The sequence below is a fragment of the Sinohyriopsis cumingii genome, chromosome 16 (genome assembly GCF_028554795.1).
Source record: "Sinohyriopsis cumingii isolate HCF-2022 chromosome 16, ASM2855479v2, whole genome shotgun sequence".
In the NCBI taxonomy this organism is placed as follows: Eukaryota; Metazoa; Mollusca; class Bivalvia; order Unionida; family Unionidae; genus Sinohyriopsis; species Sinohyriopsis cumingii.
The window spans coordinates 64,485,553-64,508,157 of NC_142976.1; the positions used below are offsets into that span (position 1 = coordinate 64,485,553).

A 22,605-nucleotide genomic window follows, 5' to 3' on the forward strand; every position below is an offset into this window, starting at 1 on the left:
ACGCAGAGTCCTCTGTGGCATTATCGAGGTCGAATTTACTCTCGATAGTGCTAAATCGATCGAATTGGTTTTACCCTCTTTTCCGCTTAAGATCTCTCAAGCACCTTCGTCTCTGCTTTCTTCTCCTTTTCTTCTACTTTCCACATATCTTCGTTAGTTTTTGAATTACTGCTTCAGCGTCCCTCAATCTGCCAACTTGCTCCCTTGGTGACCTCAGTTCTTTTTGGCTGTTAGAAAATGTTTCCTCTTGGATGATTTTCATACTCTCAGCGTGGCGCCCTTGCTTTGTTGGCACGTGCCACGTATTGTTGGTGATTATACTTTACTGTTATAAATTTTGTTATGAAATATAATTATTTCGTTAATAATACTATATCTATCTTCCTTAATTTCTTCATGTACATCCTCGCTCGTAGCAAAGACGGCACGCTTTTCTCGCGTTCGCCTCTACCCTGCACCCAATACAGCTGCACGTGACTCTTCCTCTGCGAATTCTCTGCGTGTGAACTCTACAGAATTTGTTCGTGCAGCTTTTTCCGCAGTTTTAACACTTCCCAATATTATTCCAAAAAATCATACGTTGATACCCACATGCGTATTGTCACATTTTAAAACTATACTTTTCAAATTAAAAATTATTACCAGTAGCCACGCAAGTGTCGCAATACACCATTTAATGGCTAACCACAGGCGGTCTCTGGGTAGCTTTTGCCGTCATCATGGGGCACTGGGTGCCCTAGAACCAGTGTTGAAATAGTTGTTTTCGAAAATTAGAGGTATTCTCTCTCCTCGTGTCCGTACCCCGAACCACCCGTAACTAAACATCAGCCTAACTATGCCAATGCCATAATGACTGTAAACGTAAACACACTGTGTTGATACGTTTTTGCGAATGCCACCCGTTGTAATGCATCGGTTTTCGAATGATTTTCAAAATAGTTGATCACATAGACAAAATTTGTAATAGTGACACATAAAAGTTTTAAATCTTTAAAAAAAGAAGAGAATTGGATATGAATAGGGCAATGTAATTACAACTTGAAAAAAACAACGACACAAAAACAAATACAGCAGCTATAAAGTACGTCTTATTACGCCGTATCTGTAATGCATTTAACGCTATTTAATCACCTCCTAAACATTATCAATATGCTATTTACCTTTTCGCCTTTCGTCTATGAATATTGTTTTATACTTCAACACTGGTCTTAAAATTTATCGATTCACGAAGTTCTTCATGAATCTTCTGTGGAATTATTGATTCCAAATTGGTGTTTCTTCTGTGTAATGGTTACGACCCCGATATTAAAACGAAATTAATCGTTTAATTATAGTACATACTTAGCCCTGGAAAATTGACACTAAAGAAACATAACAAAAGGAAAACAATATACCCCCTCTCTCTCTCTCTCTCTCTCTCTCTCTCTCTTTCTTTCTCTCTCTTTTCAGATAGCATGCGAACTAATTGAGTTTTGACATGAATGTGATAGGTAGATAAATAACAATGAAAATATAGCACTTGTAAAACGATAACAAGTGTGGGGTTTTAAAGACTCCAAATAACACACAAAAAAATCTGATTTACTCACTCGCCAAAAGAGACTTTTCCTCGTAAAGAAAACAAAATCTCACAGATAACTAAAGTGAAAATCGCCTGCAACTGATAAAACCTTAAGTTTTATGTCAGGTTCCCGCCCATGATTGAGCGACGGGCCTTGATGAAAGTAAGACTCTTGCTGATAAGAAAGAACTTTGATAGCAATATTGAACGCATTTGCTATCTAATTTATCACACATGTGCATCAACGAGGCCTATGATAAGCACTTATTACTTGTTTTCATCCCTATCTGCAATGGCAGGAATATGCTTCTTAAATCTTGAAGAAGAAAAAAAGAACACAGGAGTAGAAGAGTAGTTTGCCCCACTATTCGTGTTCTAAAATACTTAAAATTATAATTTATTTTGCGGTTGAGATAAAGGAATGAATTTTCACATAACATTGAATACATTGCCAGCATCATAGTATTGGAATCCTAACTGAGACTTCTTCAGGTTTATCTTGTTTCTAACTTACTCGTGCGACAGTCGGCAAGTACACACAGATACATAGACAATTTAGAAACCAGTACGAAAATAACAACGAACGTCAAAAAGTTGTTGAGGAAGAAATTGTTCAGTAACATGTATGGTGGTGTTGGCTTGACTTCGCTTGCGAAGATTAGTGTTAAAACGGGGGGAGTGATTGTCCCTCCGTATTTGGTTTTCGTTATCTAGGGGTTGACCGCCCTCGATGTTATTGCCCGGTTCGAGTACTTGTAAATATAAGTGGTGAAACTTATAGGTGAAATAGATAGAGATCTGAGCAGGTATATAGAACAAACCAACACGAGCCCCCGTACATGTAAACAAACAATTTAATCAATTACATACAAACACTGTGAAAATTCATTACATCAGGAATGTACTCTGCTTTTAGAAATTTAAACTTCCACCGAAATACAAAGAAAACGCAAATAGATCTAAATAAAATAGTCGATCTGTTTACTGATAGATTTAGTTCATCATAGGATCGAGTGGACAATCGAAGTCAACGTCTTGTACGATTTCATAACCTGCTCGTCCTCAGTCTGTTTTGCTTCCTCTGTAACTGTTCAGACCCTTGGATCTCAGGATGATACTTTCTACCATCCGTCTCAGGATATTCTCAGAATACGTCTTCAAGAATTAACACGTCGCAGGATTGCGTCACAGGATAATACGTCTCATACGTCCCATACGTCTCAAGAGCTATTATCTCCCTTTGCTTTCAACGTTCCTCCCTCTAATCGGTAAATTAGTTCGTCGGTTCCTTTCGACAATAGTCCCCTTTTTTGGACAACAGTTGTTTTACGGAAATTTCTTGCAAATTCCCAGAGTCCTAGTTTTTGGGTCTCCTCTTGCAGGAAAAGCTTAGACTGATTAAAATTCGATGCGGGCGATATTAAAACCTATGAAATTTTGTGTTGGAACACGCCCTCTAATTTAACGTAACCAATCAGAATCAAATATCTCTCCCGCCTTTCTCCAGAGGCGCCAAAGTCAGGGTCAGCTTGACCCTGGTAGTTTGAGTAACAGAGTTTCTGCGTTCTCTCAATTGTGACAACTTTACCATGGAAATGAAGTTTTCCTTGTCCTTAATAATCCGCCTGGCTGCTGTATAAACAAATGTTTAATTAGGAACAAAATTCTTCCTCTAAAGGACATTACCGTACACGGTAGTATGGCGATATGATACACGCTTGTCTCCATAAATCTAATTAATGGTTCTCTGGTCTCCACTAATGTATTCTTGTTAGATCGACATAAAATTTGCCACTTCACAATTAGGAAGGGTTATGTCCATGTATATTGCACGCTCGCTGGTGGCTGACGAACCCTATACGTGACAGGTACGTCCGTCCACAGAGGCTGCATGGAAATGTCTCGGTTGTGTCGGGTGCTGCCGATGGTTCCCGGCTTTTTCTTCGCCATCGTTTTTCCGCCAAGATGTCTTGCCTGTTTTATTCAAAAGTGCCGGCGGGCTGGTGAACTGTGCGTCGCCAGCTTTTACGGTCAGCAGCTTGTGATGCCCATTTGTGGTGATCGATGCCACAGGTAGTGATGGTCTTTTTCAAGGTGTCTCTATATCTCTTTCGAGGTGCCCCTCTATCACGGTGGCCAGTGGTATGGTGTACCATTGAATAAAATTATCAATTTATGACATTACGCTGATCCAGATTATTGCTCTCGTAATCTACAGCAAGCGGTAAACCTTACATCACAACAGTGAATGAATGAGTTGAAAATATTTCTACACGACCTTTACTGTAACAGGTTCATAACCCAATACCTCATTTCTCTACCACATGTACCTCAAGAATACGGGCGAATGAAAATATTCAACAATTACCTCTATAATCCTCTCCTTTAGTGTTGAATATGCTAGAGGTTAAATTGTTCATTATACTTCACATGTTCTGAATAAAGTGATTCGGATTTTATTACTATTTTTAACCGTTCTTTTATGCTCAATGAAATTATTTGAGGTTTAGATTCACAAATTCTCTCTCTCTCTCTCTCTCTCTCTCTCTCTCTCTCTCTCTCTCTCTCTTTTAGAACCTTTCTTTTGAGCATAATCCCCAATTATAGCCAAAAATACGAACTTTTTCTGAATCTCCTTGTCCTAAAAAAATGTTACACTCAGAATATTATTCCTTTTTATTGAAACATCTGATTTATGAGAAGAAGAAACAAGTAAACAAAACAAAAACAATTATCTTTAAATTTCGTACCCTTCGCTAAATGATTTCAAGACAAACTTGAAATCTCTCTCATGTCCAGTCTCCACTAGCATTTAAGAAGCCTATACACATACATACAACTGTTCCTTACTACGATGATATTCAGATATTGCTGTTCGACTTAAGTCAGCAACACTGACAAACTTTGCAAGGCGTCTTCGTACGTGTTATCATATTCTATATGTTGATATTCATGTTGTCAAAATGTCAGTAAATATCATCAATGCATTTTCTGTGACAAGCAACCAATAATTGTCTGCCTTCTTTAGGCATCTCATGTCTCAGACAAAATATATTTGATTCTTTAGGACCCTCATGTCTTTACCAGAACATATTCAGATCTTTAGGTCCCTTCATATCTCAGACAAAACATTTAATTCTTTAGTCCTCTCATGTCTAAGAAAAATATATTTGATTTTTAGGCCCCTCGTGTCTCAGACAAAACATGTAGCAGATGAATATCAGTTGAAGAGGATCAACAATACAAAATTATAGCATGGAAACAAGTTGAAGGAAAATTATCTTAAAATTTCAGGTTCATGTTGATATAGTCCGTTGTCATCAATCATACCAGTCTATGTGGGAGTATTTCAAAGCAACTTTCCATCACTGCATTAAGATAAAACAAAAAGTTAAGAAATTACCGCTTGTATGTACAATTTCGCCACATGTTTTGCATATCATTTTTGTGCTGGCGGATATTCATTAGAAAAAGCATATCAGCATTTTTATGTCATGCAGGTGGCTTATTCGGCGTGAAATAATAACATTTTAATCAAAGTAAAACGTCATGGGGAACTTTTATTTATCTTTTCTCGCCTGGGATAATTAAAATTATGGGAGATGAGATAAGAATATTTTAAAAGCAGACACTGGAATATGTTGTACATTATCGGAGTTCTATTGTAACATCTGCGAGTTATTGTTGCATTTAACCAGGGGTTCCTGATATCGACGTCGAAAATATAATCATGTATTTGCCTGAATTTTTCCTATAATATCTGTAAATCATTATAGTAGAAATAAACATGAAAACAATATTGCCTTATGTATGTAAATAGTGATATGTAGACTAATATAATATAATATAATATAATATAATATAATATAATATAATATAATATAATATAATATAATATAATATAATATTAACTGGCAAGGGATTTTCGTCCACCTTGCTAAATGGAACTCGGCACTCAAATGCATTAATTGTTAGCTACCCACAGGTGCATTATTCCTGCGATATCGGAAGTATATCTGATAATATAATGTTTTATGATAAATCATAAATCCATTAAACCAAACATTTTCTTGTAACGTAAAGTGTGTTACAATTACACCTAATATCTCGACATTTTCTTTGAGTCTGGAAAAATTAGTTGCACATTATTGATAACTGCTTCCACAACGTCTAATACATTTTTAATAGTCGTTACAAAAGACGATAATCAAACAGCATATATATATATAAATATATATATATATATATATATATATATGTATGTATTCATTCATATATTCTCACTGTTAGGATATATATGTATGTATTCATTCATATATTCTCACTGTTAGGACGAGTCAACTGCGAACTGCAATCGCCTAGATGCCCAAGCGGCGAACAATAAAATACCGTTGGGTGGAGGCATTTGATAAGTGTATAATGTTTAATGTATTTGAAGAATTACTTTGGACCATTTTGTTTTGCATTTTGAGATACACTCACTACTCTTCAAATACAATATTGGGTTCTTTAGTTATAGCAAGCAAGTATGGTGAAAATGAACATTAAAAATCACGTGACTTGATGAATACTAACTGTATAAAAATTATAAATGGTGTTCTGATGAATAATACCGTACTGAAATTTATACACGGTGTTCTCATAAAAAAAATAATTCTGAAATGTATACATGGTAAATATGCTGTAACTATCTGGAAGGGTTATTATGCACCTTTCTATTACTCCTCCTCCTTCTCCTCCTCCTCCTCATCATCATCATACTATCCTTTTGCGTATAGTGCGTAACAAATGGGTAAACAAGTAGACGCCATCATCCTCTGTCTTGGGCCACAGCAGTCATTTATTTTAGTATTTCAAGATCAGTAGTTTTTCCCTCTCTTAACAGCGTTCTTTTCTGTAATTATTTGGTCTTCCTCTTTTCCTCCTATTAGGTGGGCTCCATTTAAATGCTGTTTTTTGGGGTTGTTTTATTTTGTTTTTTGGTAATCTCACTGGTGTCATTCTCATCACGTAGCACTGGATTGCCCATCCCTTCGGTTGACTGTCCGCTGTTATTGCTTTTTTTAACTTTTATGTTCTTTACATGTTCCTCTTATCTCTTTGAGGCAATTGTTCTCAAAAGACTTCACTTTATGTGGGTTATATTTTGTTCGTGTTAGACCTACTGGTTTATTTCATTGCCAACAATTTTAATATGCAAGGTATAATTACTGGAAACATGTTTTACAACTCTCAGATTCCTATCTATTACAAAATTGCATATGCATCATGCTGGAAGAGGCACATGAAGTCAAATTAAAATATTGATGAGAGAAAAACAGATAGGAACAGACTGGTGTGATCGCGTTTGTAAAACTTTGATTAGAAGCATATGGGGCAATATAGCTAGATTACCATCCCAGTTAGTACATGACTGACTCTGTAAGATTACGAATTATTGTAAATCTATTTTTATTAGAAACATTAGCATTTTCTTTTGAATTTATATTTGTTGTTCCTTTTATATGTGAAATTTTGAAACAAAACAAAAATATTGAAGTCACTAGTAATAATAAGGGGTGAAAGTGACCCTCATTTTTCTTTTACATTCTGCCCTTAAAAAAGAAATGTTAATTATTCTCAGTAGGTTTTGCTTTAAATAAATAACAATTAAATGTGTATATGTATGTCTTAATTGGGCTAATAAAACATACACTTGCCAATCTTCACATGCATAATAGCTAGTACCTGAAATATTATCGTTAATTATGTCGTTGTTAAGGATTCTGATACACGGATGGATAGTTTTGTGTGGTAAATCATTTCATATTTTATTCAAAGGAATTCTTCGGTGAAATTTAAGTCGGATGTTTCTTATACCTGAGATAATAAACGAAATATTCACACCAATATGAGCCATCAATTTGTCGTCATTAGCGGGCAAATAACGGACATAAAACCTTCTTCGTTTACTGTTAATAACAGTCTCTATGTATAATACATACTTTGCATGCTTCAAAGGTAAGCCGTAAGATCGAGTCCTTTTTCCGTAGTGTGATTTTATGAGGTTGATGCATTGCTGTACTAGCTCTTCTTGTAGTCTTGCTCACATTTCAATAGATTCTGAACACATAGTATGGTTTTTGTATCGAAAAATTAAATTACGTTGCCATATATTATTCAGGATGAACAATGAAACATGTCAAACTGATGTCAACATGTTCATTAGTATCCACCCAAAGGAAACTGTAATGTGCATGCTAATATTCACTGCAACATATAAGAAGGCTTTTAATAAAGAATTTCTCCACATAGTAAAGCTACTGTACAAATGCGAACACGTTATTGGAGACAGAAAATATTTATTTGATAGCTCTTTTGCTTCGAACTGAGTCGGATTCTATCCGTATCTTCAAAGTCTGGACAAGATTAAAGTCATATCATAGAGAAGAAAAGGTCAGTAAAGTGCTGAGCAATAATTAGTTTTATATTCAGGAGTTCAAACTTTCTCCAATATATTGACCTTGTTGATAAAAGATGAATTGTGTTTTCGAAGCCTTAGCAAATCAAACGTTGGTCTTCGTAAAAGTGATAAGAAATAACTTGGCTTTAACAAAGATCATCGAAATGATATATCTTTCTATGAGACCAGCATGAATGTCACAGTAAAATATTCCCATTTGGCATTTTTGGAAGGAAACGATTTATAACACTGTTTTCTCGAATTTATATAGCACGGTTAGTGTTACGTCGCCCGGCAACCATTTACATTTTACAGCACTAGATGGAAGTACAAGATATTGCTGTTTTCAAGAACAATACATTGATTTGATTAATTGCTTAATAGTTTATCGTGGACTAAACTTTCAGTTGCCGAATACATAGGAAATGGTATCCGAAGGGCATTATTTATACTTTCCTTGTGTCCCAATAATATTTAAGAAACTAAACTTTGCTCTGTGTATGCCCTCAAAGCGCATTTGATAATGATTTTCTGACTAAAGGAGAGCTTGCATGCTTCAAGTTTTCATATTGTCCATTTTACTATATGCATTAGAAATGACAAATTCGTTCATTTGGATCACCATGCCTAACGACCATCATTTGGTTAGAGTTAATTTCAGTTGGTTGATCGCGTGACTGTATCTTTAGCACTAAAACGTAGTTCATGGAACAGAATTCAGAAATATTAACAGCTCCTCGTGGTCACGTGATTATATTTTGATCTGCGATATTAATTGTTACTCGAAATATTCATTACAATTACAATTTTTACTGTAATGATGTAAATCATCTTTATTGTTTCAAACTGTAAATAATAATACTTAAGATGAAAATATGTAAAATTTGCAAATGCATATCACTCTATTCAGTGGTTTGTGGCAGTCATCTTGATAGTATTTGAGTTAATTTTACACAGAATTTCATGGATTTCACGATCTTATTAACACAATTCTTACATAAAAACAGCTTGGATGGCGTGGAGTGAAAGTGAGAGTGGACTGTCATTTAACGATTTTCTGATACCTGACAGATGGCAATTCTTGTCACAGTTATCTCTAAGACGCACTCTTTCGTTAAAGTCATGTTATTATTATTCATTTGTTAGCACGCTTTTCTTTCCTTCGCCCATGATTGACATACCTATAAATGACTTTCGCACCGGTTACGGGAAAAAGTCAGAAATTACGTTTATCAACACAATTGATTGTGCTATTATCATATTACTGGCAAAAATATTATTGAATGAAAATTCTGTAATTCTCAGTCTGTTTGACGAAGGTGCTGGTGCTGCAGGACAATATGGTTTATAGCAATGCTGGTCGTTCGTCATTTGTTTCGTCTTCATGTCATTACACAGCCATATTGTATGTGATCTTTTAACCATATGATGTAAAATATTGCTCCAATGGTAGTATACTACTTCTGTCTAGCTGTGGAGAATACAATTTTATTCAACAAAAAGATATAAGAAAAATAAAAATTCAGACCCCCCTCCAACCCCAATCCCACCCCACTCCCACCCCACTCCCCCATAGCAACATTAATCTCCCTCTGATTAACGTTGCGTTGTTTTGCCATGAGGATCAAATCAATGATAGATTCTTTACAACTGTAATCGAAAAATAATGATCATATTTTGTCACGTAGTAGTGTATATATAATATATATATATATATATATATATATATATATATATATATATATATATATATATATATATATATATATATATATATATATATATATATATATATATATATAGGGGCCCCGAGTGGCAGAGTGGTCCAAAGCACTCACCGTTACGGATCACTGCCATCTCTGCGTGGGTTCGAGTCTCAGGCTCGGCCAATGTGGGTATGCGAGAAAGCTTGCCGGTAGCTTCTCGTGTGTCGATGGCTCTTTCTGGGGTTTTCCCGGGTTCTTCCTCCACCATTTATACTGGCCTTGCATAGCCTTTCTTGTGCTGAAAAGTGGCGTTAAACCCTAAAACAACAACAAAACAACAATGGTAGTGTATGCGTCCACTGTGTACAGATTCCAACTCTTATAAGTAATCAAGGACAAGTGATTACATTGTTTTAAACATCAATGTGATACAAAATGTTCAGTTATTATAACATTCATTACAAGAAGGAGTGGCGTCACTTGGGTTGGTGTCACCCAGTGCGGTAACTCATGTTATCATCCCCATGGACCTCGTTCCTGCACAAAAATTCAAAAATTGTATAGACAGTCATGTGCAATAACTCATGGAGTCACCCCCATGAACCTCCTTCCTGCACAATTTTTTTTATTTTTATAGACAGTCATTTTGGTGTCATCCCCTCTGATGGTGTCGCCCGGTGCAGCCTCCTAGTGACGCCACTGATAAGAAGCGTTTCAAAGATTACTCAAAACGATGGCATGTCTACGGTGAGAGATTCTGTTGCTACGATGTTACAGGTTTGCTAACATCATTGCCTATTGTTTCCATCATACACTTGTAAAACATAGTAAATATGCATTTTGTCTATCAATACCATATAACGTGTAATGATAAACGTTGGTGCACCACTCGACGAAGTCGGCCGAGCTGTATAGTAATCACCATTTCGTGGTGAAAGAATAAGGGGAAACCCCAGAAAGAACCACCGACCTACTAGAATCTATTGTCAAGCCTTCTCAGATATTATGTTGATATGCCAGTGATCTGCAAGGACCAGTCGGTCTAAACATGTCAATATACCAAACAAATGTTAGGAAAATAAATCCCTCCAACATGAGGTGCTACAAAATATGTAAAAGGTAAAGATGGTATAACTCTGTAAAATGTATTAGACATAAAATGTACATATAAAATAACAAAGTAATCAAACTATCTTGTCAATTTGGTATATACACCGCCGTCACTCATCAAATAAAAGATTTTCTCTCTTGGTACATCATCAAGGAGTTTTCATTCGACTTCATATTTTTTTATTGACAAAAATTTGTCTAACAGGATGAAACTTGATACACTCGACAAATATCTGTCTAACAGGATGGAACTTGATACACTGGCACGAATCCGTCTAACATGATGAAACTTGATACACTCGACAAGAATCTGTCTAACAGGATGGAACTTGATACACTCGACAAGAATCTGTCTAACAGGATGGAACTTGATACACTCGACAAGAATCTGTCTAACAGGATGGAACTTAATACCTTTGACAAAAATCTGTCTAACATGATGGGACTTGATACACTCGACAAATATCTGTCTAACATGATGGAACTTGATACACTCGACAATAATCTATCTAACAGGATGGAACTTGATACACTGGCACGAATCCGTCTAACATGATGGAACTTGATACACTCGACAAGAATCTGTCTAACAGGATGGAACTTGATACACTCGACAAAAACTGTCTAGCATGATGGAACTTAATACCTTCGACAAAAATCTGTCTAACATGATGGGACTTGATACACTCGACAAGAATCTGTCCAACAGGATGGAACTTGAAATACTCGACAAGAATCTGTCTAACAGGATGGAAATTGAAACATTCGACACAAATCTGTCTAACAGGATGGAACTGGATACACTCGACAAAAACCCGTCTAACAGGATAGAACTTGATACACTTTACAAGAATATGTTCCACTTCAGTGTAAACGTGGACCTTGACAGAGTATGTAGTGTGATCGAGGTTCACCACATAGGATGTATGAACTAGTAGGTACGATAAACGTATATGCGATCGGTACATTACCACTTCACTCTGCAAATGATTGATTTAAATACTGTTTGAATAGTCAAAATACGGAAACTGTTGACTGCATGGTAGCCTCAGCTGCGTTTTCTCTCTTTTCATGATCCTTAAATATCAAACTAACCTGGGCAGCTAACATTACAAAATTCCTTTTTCCAGATTGCTTGAGTAAATCATTTAATATCTGATATTGCCACATTTAAGGTTTGCAAAGTGGAATCCATAAAGATGATGAAATTGGGTTTTGAGAGGTTTCAGTGGCTTTATTTGATGGTGGTAATTTCTGTGGTAAAATGGAGGCTTTTTTCGAGATGGTGCCATATGGTGTTGCAATTGCAAAACCAACTTTGTCTCCGTCTTTCTAATCATCTGTATACATGGACGTAAGACCACAATCGGAGGCTCTGATTTTATTAAATTTTCTCTTATAGAAGAGAGGATTTGTTGAGGACCTTATGAATTATCAAAAAATTGCACTATTTGCAAGACTGAGTTGTGCTTCTTCTAGGTGAGGATGAATTCGTCACTTTCTGAGTGTTTGGAATTGGGCCTAAAGACGGTATCGTATGGGGATTATGGATTAGCTTGGTGGTATACTGAAGAGCCAGTTTTATTTGTCACAAATCAAATGTTGCTTTCTTTGCCTCAACACTGAGGCTTCCTAATAGGGAAGTTCTAAATGTTTCAAGACAAGTCTAAGTCCCTGATTGTGTGTCATATCAAGCATCCGTTGGTAACATTTACATGTAAACAACCGTACCATAGTCAAGTTTAGATTTAACTAAAATCCTGTATAACTAGAGTAAGACCTTCCGGCCTGCGCACCAGTCTATGTCTACCATGGGTTGTATTACCGGTAAATACAAGGTTTATGTCATTTGAGAAATGAAATTTTGTTTACTTTTCAAAAAGACCTGAACAGTAGGTCATCTCAACTACAGAGACGATAGAACAGTCCTAATAGTTTTAGATCATCAAGAATTTAACGAAATCGCTGAAAGTTCATACAAACGGTTTTAAGGCTTTGAAAAGCGACCAATTTCAAACTGCCCATTTTTGAACTCTAAATACTCATATAGGTGATGATGTTCGATAGTATACATTCACTTTGATCAATAGTAGATAAAGACTCGACATATAGCGAGTAGTCCGTTCCTGGATTAATGCAATTGATTATCTTATTAATTCTGATGATGAATAGCGTAACTGATAATATGCTACCCTGAGGTACACCATATCATGATTGATAGTACCTCTGACTTTGATTCCGCAGAACACCATTGTCAACGATTGTTTGATTTCAAATTTGACTTGCAGATTGATGTTGATGAGATTTGGAATGAGTTTAATCTCATTTAGACTAGTTCTGACCTCTGTACTATGTATGTCCTTATTTTCCTAACTTTGGTTTCTAACCAGATTAACGTTAAAACAATTGGTAGTGAGCGCGGGCCTCCGCAATACGTGCATCGCTAATCACTCTAGTCTGTGTTTATTTTAAACATAAGCGTGGGCATCGTTCTGGTTAGGTTTGCTTTAAGGTGCAAGTGGTCTTGCAGTCATTATATCGACTGGCAACGTCTGTAGTCGTAAGGCGACCGTTACATCCTCAAACCATGTCTTATTTTCAGGTTTCAGCTCAATGTACATTTTCTTTTAATAGCCACTTTCTCATCTGGAAAACAGAAAACAACGCAAAAGATGACGCCAAGCAATAGACACACTGTCAACTCATTCAGTAAATTGTTCTGTTGTTGCAAAGTTGAAATCCAAGGTTTTAACCTTATGCATTCACATCAAGGTATATCGTATAATGGCTAACAAAATACTAATAGCTTGTAATGCTTAAAATATAGACAATTGTTCCATTTTACCATTTAGAATCAGAAACGCTATAAATGAGATTGTATCCATTTGAATTATCCCTTTGTAATAATGGAAGTATATATTTTAAACATGAGAATCTAATAAGTCACCAGGGAGAATGCACATTGTTTCAACATCAATGCCATAATTGTGGTCCGCCCATTTTCTTCCTTTGCTGTTCTACATTTTTGTACGAATGGACGTGTGCTTATCTTGAACTGTAGTTAGTGCAATAATAGTTAGTGTTCATATTTAGTAGTTCTCTCTGTAGGAGAATGAATAGGATCAGACTGGTTTTGTTATTCAGACACTTAAAATAATATATTTCCTTTTTCTTCGAAGTGAAATATTTTTTGCACTAACATTATAAGTTTCTAGTCGAAGCCATTTCCCACAATCTTTGATAGTTTTGAGAGCCTCGAATTCATAAATTAGAGATGCAGGTGCAGACTAATGGTTCTGGTAAATGGTTACTGCTTTTCGTTAGTTCACTGAGGGTTTATCAATGTTCTCTGATTAACGCATGCTGAATCCGTGGAAATCATCTAGCTCTACACCTTTTTTTAATCTAACGTTCCAAGATAATCCCAGCGACAGCTGTTCTGTTTCATAACAAATCTACGAGCAAGATTATGATGTTCTGCAAGGAGCTATCATCATTAAATGCGTGGACTGATTCGTATGCGTTACACTGAAAGAGTGTCACTTCATGTGACTCATAGGTGTTGAGCGTATTCCCTCTTTGCGTCCGATGCTAGAGATTACGTCCTGCGATCATATTGCTGTTAATGATGGATCGATTAGATAACTTTTCATTGCAATCAGCATGATGTATTAATTGTTGCAAAGGAAGGTGCCCTGAAGAAACACACAGATCGGCATAATATTCAGGATGGTCGTATATCTGGCCATGTTGGTTGCCCTCTACTCAGCGTGATACCAATGAAGAAACAATGTTAATATATACGCTTTAGAATATATTATAGGCTGATTAATAGCTGCCAAAAGAGCCATAAAGCCATACAAGTTTTGAATATGGTTATGCAGCAGAACTTTAGCCAAGTTTCCTCGTATGTTTACATGGACCAAAAAATTGATTGATTTATTATTTAAGAACTACGAAAAGGAAATAGACCACATGTACTCTTTTAAACTTATATCGTATTCTTGCAATAAAGGGAGACAACCACTGTCGCTGACCTGCTGATTATTCCTTTAGCATTGTTATCGACATGGCTGCTCAATATTCGATTGAACATTGGACAGATGGGTGTTTTCATGTGACTGATTGAGAAAGAATAATTGACTGCGTGATGAAATTGTTTTGAAATTGCATTTTGAATTGGCAATTAATCAAATGTGCGTATCTTCAAGAACGGAAGTGAATGATACATTATCAGAGTCAGTATTTACGTATACTGCAGCTCACAGTAGGAGGTCGATATACATCGGAGTTGATTTATTATTCGAGCACTTAAACTATTTCATCTTTACTCTTCGCAGTTAGATGATGTCTGCACTATCATTGTAATTTCCAAAACAAAACCATGTAATTTTTCGCACCGTTCTGATGATTTGAGGAGAACTGCATTCATAAAACGAAGACGCTGGTGCAGGCTGTATTATTCTGGAGGGAAGGAGCTGGTTTTTATTAGTTCTTGTCAGATCTGTCAATTTTCTCTGATTAAAGCGTGTTGAAAGCTTGGAAATTAACAGCTTGCGACCCAAGCCATTTCCAGGGATAATGTATTCCAAGATAACCCCTACGATGTATTATTAAACAAATAACAAAATTAAATATAAATTTTCCCACGCTACCTCTTGTGGAAACTCTCCTAAGATTCGTGGACTATCACGATCGTATGTACATATTCATTAGGAAATCCAGGGATATGCATCCATATGTAGATGATTTAGCTTTGAGTTCTTTCATTGTGTGTAATAATACTAAAATAATTAAGAAAAAAAAAATAAACAGGAAACCATTTGATCTACTGTAAAGCCGTAGTCAGCATTAACATGAGCTATTAAATGTCCGTGCTCATTTATCTAAATTGTTTGAATACGCGGTTTAAAGTTAACAAGAAATATCCATATCTTACAAAGAAAGATTTACAAACGCTATTCTAATAAATTTTTAAAATAAGGATCATAGACAGTCACTCACCATATACTCTAGCTTCTAAGTCGAGTCAGACCACTCTGGTGGCCTAGTGATTAGAGCGTCCGCCTAGTATGTAGAATATCGTGGGTTCGATCCCCGGCTGAGTCATACCAAAAACTTATTTAAAAAATGGTAGTAACAGCTACCTCGCAAGGCGCTCAACGTTAAGTGGTTAGTGTTAGGACTGGTCGGCCTGGTGTCAGGATAATGTGACTGGGTGGGACATCATTCTACATGTCTGCGGCATGATGCCCCAGTGCTAGACATCACTATAAACTGCTACACTGCAGACATCGTAGCGATATGACTGAATTTTTTTTAAAGATACGTTAAAAATCCACACACACAATAAGTCAAGTCCAACTGCAAACAACATTGACCCTGATCTACCGTTCCATAATGGGTCTGTAGATCAGGATCTATGTAGTTAGTCTTTCTGATTAGTCAAGACAAACTTCATATGCGCCGGCAGATCTGGGTCTGTACATTTTACACTTGTACTAGACATAGTAATCTTCTTAAAGGGGAATTGCGTTCATTTTTAATGGATAGCTTTCCTGCTGTTTTCTTGTAATGCAAGGAAACGGTGGCTACGTACGACAAGCAAGAGTTGATCCAGTGTTACCAGTTAAGAAATCGGTAAATAAATATTTAAATACTTTTTTTGGGGACCCCGATTCGCTGGCCCTACATCGACCGTTGTAGCATTTGAACATAATTCACTTTATAAAATTCCTGAGTTTTGAATCCAGTTTAAACACACTCTCAAATGTTTTGAAGCTGGAGATCGTTCTGACACTCGTACAGAGGCTGGAGGTCATCTTACCACTTACAGGGGGTAAGTGTTAAGATGACCTCCACCCACTGATTAGCTTCATTTTGCCTCCACACCTTCAAAATATAATAAATCTACTCTATCAGATCAGTATGTGCGAGTACTTGGTGTCTCTTCATTTTGTCGTTCTAGCGATGCGATTGACCTGACATTGAAACTGTACCCCTTTCTTGTACGTTTCAGTCACTCTTTTGTGCGGAAACAAGGTTTAGTTGCGTGAAACTCGAAAAAGCGATGAATTTTAAAATTCTGTGCAGACTATCAGTGTCTTTAGGTAACGTGCCTATAGACTAAATAATCAGAAATATAGAGTGTAAATAACAGCATTTGGAGAAAAATAGACTTTTATCAGTCATCTTGAATTCCCATAGCATGTTCATCCTAATAAACAGAGTCGCGATTTTCTTTCGAATCTAAATGCAGCAACATCATCCAATATTGTATTATTTATTAGTACCCAGCTCCACTGCGTCTGGAACCGTATATTTAATAAAATGATACTGTTAAAAGGGAATGAAATGTTGCTCTGGGGAAAGTAATAAATCGTTATATAAATGAAGCTTTGGTATTTAAAAAGTGCACATTTTGGGCTTTGAAAGAGCTTTAGATTTTTTAATTCGACCATCACCATCACCACCGCCAATAATAATAATAATAATAATAATAATGATAGGGATTTTCCTCACACCACTGCGCTCGAGTGTCTTGTAAGATAAAGTACGTTTATTTGATGCAAAACATGTACGATCCGGTCTAAAGAATGGAAGAAAATACGGACGAGAGTGTTTGTTTTTATCATATAATCAGCCTACCGATAAATCTGCTCTTCTGTTCATGTTTAATGTAGCTTACATTCTCACTTAAGTAATCTGACCCGACGATTAATATCTTGATAAAAAGGGGAGAATTTTACCCTGGATTCAAAACCAGTCTTCCCTAGTAATATTGCTTGAACAAGAATTTTAATAAGCCCAGGCTCCTGATTACTATATAAGCAGTATGGTATGGCTAGTAAATATAAATTAAATTGGCAACATACTTCTGTTATTTGGCCGTATCTGCTGCTCTTTTTAATATGTTATTAATTTTGTTTGTTAAAACCTGTTCCTGACGTTCCACAGCGCCTGAAACATCTCCCTAACGACGATCTGCTTCTCCTAAAACCAATTTGACAATTCAGGTATTTAAAACGATGATATTGTTAAAGAATTTGTATGAGCCCGATTATGGCCTCTTATGAGATACGCTCGAAACTAGACTACAAAAAAACGAAATACAATCTGATCTGGGATAAGCACTCAGTTAATCTGTAGTCTAACGGAGACTATCATACTAAGCGTCTACTGCAGCACAAGTGTTTTCAACATTTGCTAATTTTCGCGTCAAAACCCTCGTAAAAAAATAACGAAATAGATAACGTTACGAAAACGGATGCAAGAACAGTCGAGATCAAAACAGCCTCTCCCGATGGATGGATATGTATTTCAGACCAAATGTACGTCGGTCGTGGTAAACTAATTTTGGGCAGCATGGCGAAAATGGGGTGTCGTATTATTATCAGATTATGACATTATGGTAGACCATGTTGGAATCAGGACGATTTTACAATAAAATAAAATATGTATTTTCACCCACAAGAGGTTATCGTGGAATATATATAATGAAGCCTACGATTTAGGCAATGGTTGTTATTATTCAATGTACCGACTAAGCTCCCTTTAAGTGGAGTCCAACTGCAAATTGCGCAGACTCAGATCTGCCGTGGCATAATGCGCCGTCAAATCTTTGTCCATACATTTTGTCAGAAGTTCTCAGTAGAACAAGGAACACATACCTGATCTGTCGATGCATTATGCGACAGCACATTAAGGTCGAAATTGTGAGCAGTTGGAACCATTTTATAAGCGAGTAGGCTATAGGCGATTATAAATCATTAATTGTATGGTAAATAAAAAGGGTTTAATCTTCAAGATAGACACGTGATTTGATTTAACTTTTGGAATCTGCTTACTATGCAGAAACAATTGCTGCTAATCAATGATAAACAAACAAGGACGAAAAATATGATCGTTTTGATACCTTTTTTGATAGTTCAAACCTTATACTGAGGTTCCAATTAATTAGTATTCCAGTTAATTCAAACAGTCATATATTGGAGGTTGTATATATATATATATATATATATATATATATATATATATATATATATATATATATATATATATATATATATAACAAAGATTCAATAGTTACAAACATGGATTTATAAGAAAAGATACTATGTAATAATAATATATAGGCCATAGTTTCCCATATAATACATGCAGATTAAAAGAGTAATGCATGCAGTTCAGAATGGCTAGTTAGAGTGACCACAAAGAATGTCTATCAGAAAAGCTATACGTGGTGATCTTGAACGATGAGTACCTGAAAATCAATGATTTATGCCCGGCTCACAGCGTGCGATAATGAAGTGTTTGACAGAAGCCCATCATTCATCACTTCAAGTACTATCTGATACTAGCTTCAAATAAATGACCCATGCAATGTATTTATCTCTAAGGTATCCTGCTTCTAAGACATATATTCGCACATTTGAAATAAGAGCAAAGGGCATTCACGAATGTTCCTAACGTACAGGCCCACGCATCTTCTTGTACTGCTTGTACTAAAACGTTTGTAATTAGCCCTCAATCGAAGAAGGTTTTCGAACTTCCAAAAAGTTCTCAATTTCATTTGTATCTATTATTATCGTATTTCCGCAACATTAATAATATCTTAATGCATTTAATCCATGCTACTCAACTGATCATATATATGTATTGCAGCACGAAAAGAGAGTATGATTGACACTTCAAAGTCTTTCTCGAGATCTCTGGCAAACGTTTGAACGGGTTTCAGTCTATTATAATCTCTTTGCTTGCGAAAAAAATGTACTGGATTAATATATCTTTACAAATTATCTTGAAAGAGGGGTTTAATAAACCTTCACTCAACCATAATGTGCCAGTTTTATGTTTGTTTTACAGATTACGTTATAGAAATGTACAGTCCAACTTGACAGTACGGACCCGATTACGTTACAGAAATATACACATCTAACTCGACGGTACGGACCCGAATACGTTACAGAAATCTACATGTCTAACTAGACGGTACGGACCCGATTGTGGAAGATATAATCAAAGTTTAACAGAGAAGTCGGTTCATTCTATGATACTCAAACATTCCTATTTATCGTTTTACTCCTTTCAGTTTGTTTCTCGCATCCGTCAACTTGATGTACGCATGGATTTCGATAAATTATTATTATCTTAATTATCCATCAGGTTATTTCTCTTCGTCTTGAGACAGCATCGCGAAGAGATAAACCGATTAAAAAAAAGTTCGGTGATCAACATTAGTTGTAATTTTCCTAAAATTATATACTTCTAAATGATAGCTGCTACATGTCACCCAACATAAAAAGGCTTCTGTCTGACGGTTCTCTGTCGATTCCTTCAATTTGTGCCATGTAAGCTTGATGGATTGAAGCGTCACTGTTGGAATGGATATTTATACCGGATGATCCTATACAGGTGGCAGAATTCATACTTCAGATACATGTGTATAACTATATGTAAGGTTTCAGATATGGGGAATTATGGATTGATACAATAAATATGAAACGGGTAAAATACTGAACAAATGGTATGTCTGGTCACACCTTTTTCGCCCAATTATATTTCTTTGATATTTAATACATTTCACTGGAACTTAAATGTGGAAATGCCAGCTTTCTTTCCTTGTAAGGCCTGCTGTGAGTGATGTAAAATTAGGTACTATCCATTGCCAATATCTGCACAATTGTCTTCTAGGGTCAGTACATTGAAGGATTGTGATCATTTTATTTCACAGAGAGGCACTATGGTTTCCTGTGAACTTCAATATAACTGTAAATTATCAAATGATCAGGCTATTTGGCCTTGATTATGAAACGTTTGGAGAAGCAAGAGAATTGCAGCTCATCTGATAGTTTAATATAGTTCGAAGCTATTCGTCATCCATTTCCTCCTCCATCACTATCCTCATCAACATCTTTATTAGTTTTTATTTATCAAACTGGAATTATTTTCTACTAATTAATTTTAGAAAAGGTCTAAAGGAATTGAGACATTGTGTTTCTTTCTTCTATTGTGGTCATCCTTCGAGTCGAAGATCACCATGCCATCACTAACAGGTTTGGTTTCAGTGAGTGCGTGAATGGCTGAACAGTCCAGTTTATGCTCTGAACTGTCTGTGACACACTGGACAGGAGATGCCGTCTGCGTTTGCCTGATCTATGGAGGATGTGCTATTTGTCTGAGATTTACGCTACTCACGCTTCTGCACTGCCTCTGCAGTTCTCCTCCTTTCAAAATCTGAAGCTCCAGTAAGGATGAGACTCCGCCAGATAGAACGATACTGTGTGAGACCTTGCCAAGACTCAGGGTCAATATTGAAGTATTTCAACGATGACTTGAGGGAATCTTTGAAGCTTTTCTTCTGAATACCCTGAGCTCGCCTTTCCGCCTTCAGTTCGCTATAGAAGATTTTCGTTGGTGGACGCTCTACTGATATCCTGGCGACGTGGTCTGCCCATCTCAGCTTTGATTTCATCAGAAGAGTGTGGGTGTTTGGAATTCCTGCTCGTGTGAGATCCTCATTGTCTGGAACCCTGTCATGCCATCTTATTATCATCAATTTCCATAGGCAACCCATGTGAAAATGGTTCAGCTTTTTGGCAAGGCGTCCATAAACCATCCAGGTTTCGCAAGCATACAACAGGGTCTGCAATACAATGCCCTTGCGGACCTTAAATTTTGTTTGTTGACTGATGCCTCTGCGCTCCCACATATTTGCATGTAGTTTGTCAACGGAAACGCTTGCTTTAGCAGGTCTGGCTTTGGTTTCATCCTCGATGTGGACTGCACGTGATAGTGCACTGCCACGATAGGTAAACTTGTCCACTGCCTTGAGAGTTTGGCCATTTACCGTGCTGGAAGGCTGTACATAAGGCTTTCCGAGTGCAGGTTGGTGCATCACTTCTGTCTTCTTGATACTAATTGATACTAATTGTCAAAACGATATTGTCACAAACTGAGCAGAAATGGTCCATATTCTGTTGCATGTCTGATTCAGATTTAGCATACAGGAAACGGTCGTCAGCAAATAGGAGATCACGAACAGTCACTTCCAGTAATCTTCTCAGATTAGACTGATTGTCAGTCCGGTATCTGATGTCAATCCCAGTGTCATAGTCACGGACTGCATCAGTAAGCATGGCGGAGAACATCATACTAAAGAGGTTTGGGGAAAACACGCAGACTTGCTTGACTCTATTGGTGACTGGGAATGGTTCAGATGACTCACCGTCATCCTCAACACGAGCGAGCATGCCGTCATGGAACTGTCGAACCATCGCAATCGATTTCTCTCGGCAAATCAAAGTTTCCCATGATCTTCCAAAGGCCTCCATGGATGACTGTCAAAGGCTTTTGTAAGGTCGATGAATATCGTGTACAGTTGGAGTTCTGTTTCTAGCATTTCTCCTGGAGTTGACGAGGTGCAAGTACCATGTCTTTGTTCCATCGTCTTTTCCTGAAGCCACACCGACTCTTTAGACGGAGCCCTTGATCAATGTCATGCACTACACGATAAGGCATAATTCTGGAAAGGGTTCTGCCAGCTACTGACAGCAAGGAGTTGCCCAAATAGATGTTAAAGGACTGTCTGTTGCCTTACCGCTTGTACAAGTGGACGATGTGTGCATTTTTTATCTCCTGGGATATAGTTCCCTGAGTCCATATTGACTGGAAGAGTTCAGCCGTTTTCTGTGGCATGTACGAGCCCGCTGCTTTGTAGACTTCTGCTGGTACAGCACCTGCTCTAAGTGCTTTGCCAAATAATATCAGATGGATTGCTTTCAGTT

At 36.7% G+C, this 22,605-nt stretch overlaps 2 protein-coding genes across 2 annotated transcripts; both read right to left on the reverse strand.

The window, feature by feature from the left end:
* Nucleotides 1-21,008: 21,008 nt before the first annotated feature.
* LOC149780593 (uncharacterized) lies at nt 21,009-21,716 on the reverse strand. Its single transcript, XM_089936222.1, has one exon. It carries the CDS (start codon nt 21,714-21,716, stop codon nt 21,009-21,011), a length of 708 nt encoding a protein of 235 aa, XP_089792348.1.
* A 19-nt stretch (nt 21,717-21,735) lies between these two features.
* LOC149780594 (uncharacterized) lies at nt 21,736-22,152 on the reverse strand. The gene has a single exon (XM_089936223.1). It carries the CDS (start codon nt 22,150-22,152, stop codon nt 21,736-21,738), a length of 417 nt encoding a protein of 138 aa, XP_089792349.1.
* Nucleotides 22,153-22,605: the final 453 nt, after the last annotated feature.

Excerpts from the sequence above, each read along its gene's own strand:
- LOC149780593 (XM_089936222.1), bottom strand. The coding sequence starts at position 21,716 with ATGCACCAACCTGCACTCGGAAAGCCTTATGTACAGCCTTCCAGCACG.
- LOC149780594 (XM_089936223.1), bottom strand. The coding sequence starts at position 22,152 with ATGGAGGCCTTTGGAAGATCATGGGAAACTTTGATTTGCCGAGAGAAA.